Below are 10,507 nucleotides of genomic sequence, written 5' to 3'. Positions count from 1 at the left end.
GCCTTTAGTACGGGTTGGTGGCTCCAACCGGTACTAAAGACCCCCCCCCCTTTAGTACCGGTTGGAGCCACCAACCGGTACTAAAGGTGGTGCGCTGCCACCCGTAGTGCACAATGTTTAGTCCCACCTCGCTAGTTGAGAGGAGCTCGCACCGGTTTATAAGCCCCGCCGCGGCTACCGTGTCGAGCTCCTCTCTAAGCAGGCCTTTGTGGGCCTTGACGAGGACATGTATTGGGGGTAGGGTAACAGGTCTGACCTAAAGGCCCTACCCATGGACACCGTATACTTTGTACTAGACCCCTGGGCCAGATCGCCGTCCAGATGTACCGCAACTTGAAAGTCACTCGGACGGCGACAAACACTCGGAGCATGACACTTCACTCGACGAGCTCATTCCACTCGACCGTGTAACTCATTCGGATATGCAAAGACCAATAGTCAGCATGACAGTTTTGTAGTGGGCAGGCATTATGGCATTGATGCTCCACCGTGTAACATAAGGGGTGAGGGGTTGCGCACTCTATATAAGCCACCCCCACCACTCTAAGGGGCCTTTTTTGCTTCCACCTCTCTTTCTTTCTAACCATTAGTCTCAGGACATAGCTCAGGCATGGAGATCCGTTCTCCCCTCTCTCTCAAACACACATTGTAATCTTCGGATACATACTCAGATAAAACAAAGCCTCTCCGGAGCACGAGACGTAGGGTTGTTATCTCCATCGTGAGAGGCCCGAACTCGCTAAAACCACCTGTCACCCATATGCATCTCGATAGATCATGCTCCTTTATCCTACCCCTCTTTTATTGTCGGAATCGTTACCACTACAGGCCTATTGCAAGTCTTCTGCCCTGTGGGGCCTACTGGGCCGTACGGGCATGCATCCTGGCCCAACTAGAGGTTGGGTTTCTAGTCGTATGTAGGCCGTGCCGGCCCAGTAGGCGGGCTGTTTTTGCTTTATTTCAAAAAAAATATAAAAAATCCACGTGGTTGCCCTTTAGCACCAGTTCGTGCTGAACCGGTACTAAAGGGGGGGCCTTTAGTGCCCACACTTTAGTGCCGGTTACCGAACCGGCACTAAAGGGCCTTACGAACCGGTGCTATTGCCCGGTTCTGCACTAGTGGATGGCCATCCCATCATCCTCCTCGGCAGCCACGCGCCGCCGCCCCGAGCGGTCGGGTACTCGAACAGCGGGTTGTTCCCGCCCTCGAGGTGCGCGAGGACGCCGCTGAGCGTGCGGCCCAGGACGCCCCACCACAGGCGGCGGCCCTCGCTGTTGTTGCGGTCGTGCGGCGTCGGCGCGTTGTTGGTGGAGGCGAGCCGCTCCTCCTGCCGGCGTCTAAAGTACGCGGCCCACGCCGCGTGGTTGCCGGTGGCGTACTCCGGGAGCGCCCGCTCCTCGGCCGTCAGGGACGCCCGCGCACGCTCGATCTCGGCGTGGAAATAGGCGGGCGTCTCGGGGACGGGCAGAGGGGGGACAGGGACCCCGCCGGCGCTGAGCCTCCACCGCGACGGAGCACGGACGTCGGGCGGCGCGGGGTAGTTGGCCTCGTGGAGGAGGTAGGCCTCCCACTCATGCAGCGAGCGGCGGTCGAAACCGTTGGCCGCCGCCGCGTCGCCGGGGTACCTCGCGCTCAAGGTTGCCGGGGGGAGAGAGAGAGGGGCTCGAACGGCGGAGAGAGAGAGGGGAGGAAGTGCGGAGGCGAGGAGGGGGAGATGGGTGCCTCACCGGCGCGGCCAGGTTCGCCTTTTATAGCGGCTCGGGGGTGGCCGCGTGCGAACGCATGGCGGAAGGCGGGGCGGCGTTGCCGCACTTCGCCCCCCGTGAATCAATGGCAGGCTGACCGGCGGCAGCCTTGGCATTGATTCCCCGCGGGAAAACCGAGACGATGAGGACGATCAGCCTTCGTCTCGCTGACACGCCGGTCCCGCCACTCTTTGGCGCCAAAACATTCGCGCCGGCGCCCCCGGGCGCCCCCCAGCGCGCCGGGTTCGGATTGGGTGCGCCGGCACCAATTTCGGCTCAATCCGACGAAAAACAGGCTCGTGGGGGCGCGACTAGGCCGATTTTTTAGCGCCGGCGCTAAAAAACGGACTTGGAGGGGCCTGTTGGGGGCGTGGCTGGAGATGCTCTTATATGGCCTGGATGACACTCAGATCCTATAGCTAGAAAAAAGCTACTAGAATTTGTTTATTTTTTAACAGAGGAAGGATCACGAAGGACCCAGACTCATATGATGGGAACTATGCATGGTCTGGACTATGGGGTCCAATCTCAAACAGGGCGAGGACCAATTTGAAAAGGAGCTGACAGCCAGCAGGGTTATCGAGAAATTAATGACTACAACTAACAAATTCAAGAGAGATCAGGATAAGGACTCGGACCACTCAATCCTGTAGCCTCATCAGGATCGTCCTAGCAACACCCCCTCTGCCTCCCATTAAAACATGGATGACAGCAAAATTATGTAATTTAGGGTAAACTGAAGGAAAACCTTTTCTTCAAGTAATCCAATTTTATGGTCTGTAATAAAACCTCTATTTACGTACTAATATCTATTACATATCTTGACGACATGATTTTTTAGACCTGAGATATAATATACTCCCTCCGTCTCAAAAATAAGTGTCTAAACTTTGTATTAACTTTAGTACAAAGTTATACTAAAGTTGAGACCATTATTTTGAGATGGAGAGAGTAGTATATATATAGCAAACGAATCCAATTTTATGGTCACAAGAAATATAGATTCTAGGACGTGAATACAATTTCAAAACATTTAGGAGGTACATACAACTGTATTTAGAAGTCTAGATAATGCTTTGACCATGAAGTTCGATATATCGATCATAGATGCATATGTCACTAAAGTGAATTTCACTTTTACACCATACTTAAATATTTCACATTGTTTTTACAGTCCTAAAAAAATCCATTAAGCTGGCTATGGTTTATGATTTCATTCGAAAGCATGGTATGTTTTTTCTTTGCGGGCTATTAAATTCCTGTTACACCCATCTTAATTTATTTTCTGGTATTATTATTCCCTTTTGCTTCGAGTCAATGAACTACAATCCAGTTGTTCCACAAATTAAATCGTTGTCAATGTCTACACTTACAAGGAAAGATTACATGCTATGATTGTGGCAATGCGAACAAAGCGTGTTTCCGGCCTTATTCCTTTATGCAACAAGAATGGCAAATACACATGCCATATTCATGTATAGTAAGCAATAAAAACGAAACAAATGAACGTAAAAGAACATGTTGCAACGTCGTTAACTTCAACAATATAAATTAGCATCCACATTTTTACAACATAATAGTAAACAACTACACCAATACAAATCAAGCCGCCTACGGGAGTACAACAATCAACAAAAAAAATACAAACATAATACCAGCGACAATGAATTGACTCATATTCCAGAGCCCATGTAAATGTTGGTTGCTGGTGATGACGGCGAATCTCGGCTACTGTGAAGAAACCAATGGTATCAAGGTAGCGAGGAGAGTATGATGCATGGTAACGGGAAGGGCCGTAGAATCGCACGATGCGCCGAAATAGGCAAGCGAGACGTGTAGTAATCCACAATGTCTAAGGCGGATAGAGAGAAGGACCGAAAGGAGAATGTTGGCTGGGGTAGAGTGGTGACAGAAAGTAGATTGATTGCTATGCAGCAAAAGCCGGATCGGGAGTATGGCACGACATATGCTAGATTTATCATTGCACTGAGATCCATTGACAAATATAGTCATGCACATATTTGACCGAGTTACAAAGATCTACCTGTTGTGTTAATTAGTTCACCTAATTGATAGTCAGATTGTTTTTTATGATTTACTAGTACATCTCTTTATATATTTTGATCCATATATCGTGCTCATAGTAGATACTACATCGTTCAAGGATAGTTGAAGTTCTGGGTTTGTTCCAAGTCAATAAATTTTATGTTTGACCGAGTCTATAGAAGACTCTTTACCGACAAAAAAGAAGAAGATTTGGGAGTATTTCTTCTAGTATAGATTGATATCACGAAGAAGGTGTTTCCAAGAGATTGCATTTTAATTCTTAGTCATAGGAGTTACTTTGTATTTTTGTTTGGATCTTGTATCCAAAGCAGTGTACCTGTAATAGTGATGAGTAAGAATAAAACTATAAGTGTTTCTAAAAAAATTGAAACAGAAGAACCATAGAGAGCGTGCTTCTCGTGCCTGCATGGCCTTACTGGACATTATGTCGATCTACCTACCATGGTGGAGATCTGCCACGCGGACGTGTCCTAATCTTCTGATTGGCTAGCAATTAATGGTGACGGGCCATGCGTTGGGTGATCGATCGGTGTCACACTCACACGGCTATATATACGGGCGGGCTGCTAGCCAGCTTCAAACTCACAGCAAGACTTGGTAAAGGCGGCCGAAGAAGCAAAGCTGACTAATCTGCAACCATGAAGATGAAGAGATGCATCCTGCTGATGCTCGCACTTGAGGCCGCCGTCCTCGTCGCCGGCCGCCCCTCCGCTGTTGCCGTCTCCAACGACGTGGGCACCATTCTCATGCCGACCGAAGGCAAAGGTACGGCGATGCATGCGTGCGTGAACTCTTTTCTCTAGTCCTTATAGAACCTCATCATCACATGCTCACAGCCGTCAGCTCGTTGAGGGCTTGCAGGGCAAGTGGGAACGGCGGCGGCTTCCAGGCCATGGGATTGCTGCGACAACACCATATGCACCAGGTCCTTGCCGCCAATCTGCATCTGTCTGGACGAGGTCGACGAGTGCGCCTCCACCTGCATGGCCTGCGTGCCGTCCGTCTCAAACCCATTCCGCCGCGTCTGCGGAGACCGGTACTACGGCGACCCCGGGCCCAAGTGCACCTACAACACCGTCGCCGGCGACAACAACGACGACGCCCTCGTAGCGGCGGCGGCAGAGGAGGAGAAGCCGTGGGAGTGCTGTGACATGGCTCTGTGCACCAGGTCATACCCGCCGATGTGCCGCTGCGTGGACGAGGTCGAGCAGTGCGCTGCAACCTGCAAGAGCTGCGGGGTGTCCATCTTGAACCCGTTCCGCCACGTCTGCAACGACTGGTACAACGGCTTCCCAGGTCGCAAGTGCACCGAGGCCGCCCACGCCGGCGGTAATAACTAGCACCTGCGTTGATCAACGCCATCAAGAGTGCACTTGAATTTCCCGTGCATGCAATGTGTTACAAATTACAATAAAATAAAATAAAAAATGGATGGCCGGCTGGCTGGCCTGCTACCGCTACTGCTTGCCTGAATGGTGATCAGACAAGCATGCATGCATGAATAATGACGAGTCGAGCGTCTGCATGTTGAAATATTTCAATTATGAATGGTGTGGTTTTCTTCCCGACAAGTTGAAGTTGCTTACCACATGTCCCACCTGGTGAATAGTGTGATCGTTTGATCTCACATGGTCTCGCTAAAACTCTCAGGGAAAATATATATCTCTACTCCTATAAAAGACCCACTTCGTAAGGATTGTGTGTCTGCCATCCGTCATTTCTAATCATCCTGTCTACATCTAACACATGCGAGGCAAGCTATCATATTTTTGCAAAATGACCCATGTCACCAGTGGCGTAACCATCGTTGGCCGACGCCCCGGGCCAACAGCCTAAGTTACACTAGCTACAGTGTCCTTATTACTAGAAGTTGCTACAGTCAATGAATGGGTGGATAGCCACGCCGCATGCATGGCCCTAGTTACCTCGGGCCTGGCTACTCCCCTGCCTGCCATTTTGATCTATATTTGCAAAGAACCCCTTAGTCTCTTTAGAAATCTCCGTTCCTCCCCATCTCATCCAAACATATATGAGAAATAAATTTTGGGCAAAACCTAACATACTTTTAGTGATATATATACCAAAAATAGGGTGATTTTCTCTAGAGTATGTGAAAATTCATTATCCTATCTTGCATCCGTTGCAACGCAAGGGCATTTTGCTAGTTTCTAAAATAAATACCAAGAATAACTATGTTATCTCTAAATCAAGCGGCAAATTTATTTTCTTTTTTTATCAGGATCACACCCCCACCTTCATTTTCGTTAGGCTTTTGCTAATGATCGAGCACCTGATTTTTAATTAATGCCAGTCAAATCCATGGCTGTTGATTTCTTTTTCAAAATTTGTGTGGCTTGGCGGCCATGGGCAGGAATCAACTGGACGGTTTTTCATATTTTTTTTTGTCGACTTCGTTCGCTCTATTGGAAAGCCTGTCGAGGGCTGTGGGCCCTTGGCTGAAAGCTATATCACTTTCTCCCTTCAGCTTCTCTTAGTCTCCTTGTTTTTTGCGGCAATCAAGAGAGCTTTATTAAATCACAGCAGACCTAGGACAATCAGCCATCAAGCTGGTCACTAGGAAGCTAGGTATCACATCGAGCCAGCATTCGGTCACATTCAATGTGCAAGTATGTTTAGCACAGAGATGAGCCGGAACATTAGCCGAACGATTTATATGAAGTACATTAAATAAAGAGAAATTGCTAACTAGCTCTCCAATTTCAAGTAAGATTGGAGTCACAATTGAACGAGAATTGTGGCGAGTATTCCAGAGTTGCACCAACTCCTGGCAGTCCAGCTCCATGATCACATGTGTGAGTCCTCGCAGGCTTGCGAAACAAGCCCCCTCAAGCATTGCCAATGCCTCCGCGATTAGTGGATCCGAGATCCCCAGGTGCGGCTTACACCATGCTCCCAGGTATGCAGAAGTGGATCGAGTGATGCCACCCGCACCGCTACAATATCTTCAAAGTTGATAGCCCCTTCTGTTGTAATCTTGACAATGCCCGAGTCCGGTGGCTTCCAACCATAACCTGGTAGAATTTTTACTGCACTACGTGGCAATTCCAACAGAGCTAGTGACTCCTTGATGGATCGCAAGGAAATCATAGGATCAAGACCCTCCTGATCATGCTTAATTCTGTTCCGTGAATGCCATATAGACCACATAATGGTAATGATTTTTGGCCGGTCCTTATCATCTACCATTGGGTGACATAGAATGTCCCTTGCCCACGAGCTAGGATGTAACCTGGGCAGCCGAATATCTAACCAAGCACGGGCTACCGCCCAGAAACGTTTGGCATGAGAGCATAGCATTAATGCATGTTGTAGATCTTCCTCCATAGCTAAACAAATGTTGCATCTATTTATTTGTGCAATGTGCCTCAGATTGAGAGTGTGTTCATCAGGAAAAATTCCTCGTAGAACTCGCCACCAGAACACCCGTACCTTTGGCACCACGTTGAGCTTCCAAAGAGCCTTCCACATCTGTTGATTATTCCCTGAAGTACCGGTAACCGACCCTTCCTCTAGAGCAAGATGCTCTTTCTGAGTCACGAGAGTGCGATATGCTGTCTTAACAGTGTAGTTGCCCGAAGCATCAAAAGCCCACGCATAGAAATCCTCACCACCGCCCTCCAATCCACATCAATATTTTATGAAAAATTATAATATGTTTCAAAGAAAGTTCATAAAAATTAAAAAACATATATACATCATAAAGATAAAAGTTTGACTGGTTCTAAAAAATGTTTCGTCGCACAACAAAATGTCAACATTTATCTGGAAAATCTTTTACATATACTTGAAAAAATGTTGAAAACATGTATTTGAAAACATATCGTATATTTGACAAATGTTCAACATTTGTCAAAAATAGGTTCCACATGTATACTAAAATAATGTGTATTCAAAAAACTAGACATGTGTTGAAAAATAGGAAGGAAAATAAAAAAATCAGTGAAGAAACAAAAAAACCAAAGAAAACCAGGGAAGAAACCGAGAAACGCAAAAAACCGATAACCAAAAATACCAAGAAGAAAAAGAAAAATAATTGAGCCAGAGGAACTACAGTACTGGGCAGGCCCACTACCTCGAGACTAGGGACTGAGTTATGTCTTGCATCGGGCACGAAATGGTCCTGGCATACCATAGCATGTACTCCATGCGCCCTATAAGATAAGACGTTTTTTGATACTACACTAGTTAGTGTCAAAAAAACGTTTTACATTATGAGACGGGGCTTTCCCATGTTTACCTCACGTTGGTATTTCAATCTAACAGGCCGACCCTGTCTTGTCCTTAGCTGGTCCATCACATCTTATCCCTACAACCCCTAAAATAAAACATCTTATCCCTACAGATCCGTCAAGAAAAAAAAAACATCTTATCCCTACAGACCTGTCAAAAGAAAAAACATCTATCCCTACAACAGCTCTTTTATGTCTCCGTCCCACCGCCCTCTCTCTCTCTCTCTCTCTCTCTCCAATTAGAGTATTATGTATCTTCTCATTTCCGTGTACGAATAATAGATAAATAAGTTTTTCTTGGTGTTTCCAAAGAAAGGCAAACTTTCGATTCAAATATTAAAATCATGTAAATTGGTTTTAAAAACAATTTCAATATGTTCAAAATTCACAATTATTATTTTCTGACTATTTAAAAATATTTTTTTGATGACTACTTTGATAAACTATTTAATTTGAAAATTTGTGATTTCAGATATTGGAGAACATAGTTTCAAACATTGAAATAACCAGTTTCATACATTGAAAAAAAAGGAGTTTCAAATATTGAGCCAAACAGTTCCGCACAGATATTTCGATAATATGCAATTATTTCAACTATTTCACTTGTCAAAAGTTATATTTCAATTGTTTCACCAATTTCACATATCACAAATATCAAGTTTGCAAATCATTATTTCAATAGGATGCAACCATTACAAACTAAACTAGTAAAACAGAAATGGTTCAAATCAGGTTAAGCAAAAAAATGCTTAACTAAATCATAAACAAAATCAGTCCTAGGAAAGATGTGCTTCAAGAAACCCAGGCTCTATTTGGTGTTTTCCCGCGTACTGTACTACATCTTTTTTGTGGTTCAGCCCCTGCAGTAAATTGGTCTGCGTGGCACCGTTTATTTTACCCAGCTTGACCCTCCATCGAGAAAGGCCGGCCCTTCGAACGATCGATTAGCCAGCCCACAAGTGAGGTCCGGTGTGGGCCCAAAAGTTAGTGCATTGGATCCAGTCGATTTCGTTGTCACCTGCAATTCATTCATTATCAGGGTACGTACCCATGCTGCAATCAAGGGAAGGGAGAACGTGGTTCACGTGACTGCATGTACTGATGTACGGCTGTCTGTGATCTGTCTAGTCATCATCCACATCCACGAGGACGGGGCGTCGACCCGTTGGCTGGGCAGCTGAGGTTGCTGCCAGCCCATCCGAGTTTGAGTCCCGGAATGGGCGCGCGGTGCTTACGGAGTTTCTCCTATAAAGAAAAAACAATGAGGGTTAGCCCTTGAGTTGGTTTTATTTTTTTTTTTATCATTCACATCCATACATATGTGCACGTGTCCTTATCTGCTCGCAGGCAGCGATGTCCACGCGTTAGGTGATCCATCGGTGTCACGAGGCTACATATACGCCTGGCTGCCATAGCCAGCTTCACACGCACAAGCAAGCTCACTACACACGCTATGGGGATGAAGCGATGCATCGTTCCTAGCATCCTGCTGATGCTTGCACTGCAGGCAGCCCTGCTCGTCGCCGGCGACGTGGGCGACATTCTCCTGCCGAGCCAAGGCCAAGGTGCGCGTGCGTCAACTCCTTTCTTCTCCGGTTCCTGGCTTCTTTCATGCGTCCATGAAGATCAGAAACTGATTAACTGAGGGCTTGCAGTTGCAGACGAAGCAGCCATGGCGGCCAAGAAGAGGCCGTGGAAGTGCTGCGACCAGGCGGTGTGCACCCGCTCCGAACCGCCGATCTGCCGCTGCATGGACCAGGTTTTCGAGTGCCCCTCCACCTGCAAGTCCTGCGGGCCGTCCATGGCCGACCCGTCCCGCCTCGTCTGCCAAGACCAGTACGTCGGCCTCCCCGGGCCCATCTGCAGGCCGTGGGAGTGCTGCGACTCGCCTACCTGCACCAAGTCCAACCCGCCGACGTGCCGCTGCGGGGACGAGGTCGACGAGTGTGCTCCGACCTGCAAGACCTGCCTGCCGGCCAGGTCGCACCCTTCCCGCCGCGTCTGCATCGACAGCTACTTTGGAGCCTTCCCTCCTGCGTGCACGCCGTCAGAGGCTGTTGCCGCCGGTGGTAACTAGCACGCCATTGATCACGCGATCAACTTCGTCGAGTGTTGTGTAAGAATAAAATAAAAATGGATGGCCGGCTACTGCTAGTAGTCTATATGTGTGGTGGACACATTATACTATGAATAAGACAACATGGCAATGTCTAATTTTAAATGAACGGTGTAGTTTTCTTCAGTTTTACAGGATCTCTTTTTCCTAAGGCATCTTCAAGACGGACCCTTAAACCCGCACATGTTTTCGAACTGTGCTATTCGGATATTGTTTGTCATTCAACGCTGTCTTGTATCGATCCGTCAAGCAATTCGGACGTATTATTTCGGCAAATCCGAGACAAATGTAGAAAAGGTTTGCGGGAGTCCGGACATCCATATAACAA

General features: G+C 47.4%; 1 protein-coding gene across 1 annotated transcript; it reads left to right on the top strand.

The window, feature by feature from the left end:
- Positions 1–4,390: 4,390 nt before the first annotated feature.
- LOC125546521 lies at positions 4,391–10,305 on the top strand. The gene is made up of 5 exons (XM_048710753.1): positions 4,391–4,578; positions 4,675–5,152; positions 9,192–9,245; positions 9,435–9,628; positions 9,719–10,305. Exons 1-5 carry the CDS (start codon positions 4,452–4,454, stop codon positions 10,138–10,140), a joined length of 1,275 nt encoding a protein of 424 aa, XP_048566710.1. The 5' UTR covers positions 4,391–4,451; the 3' UTR covers positions 10,141–10,305.
- The last annotated feature ends 202 nt before the right edge of the window (positions 10,306–10,507 follow it).

Source organism: Triticum urartu, chromosome 3 (genome assembly GCF_003073215.2).
Source record: "Triticum urartu cultivar G1812 chromosome 3, Tu2.1, whole genome shotgun sequence".
NCBI classification, from domain to species: domain Eukaryota; kingdom Viridiplantae; phylum Streptophyta; class Magnoliopsida; order Poales; family Poaceae; genus Triticum; species Triticum urartu.
The sequence above is the reverse complement of the archived record's forward strand: the minus strand, read 5'-3'. Positions and strand labels throughout refer to the sequence as shown.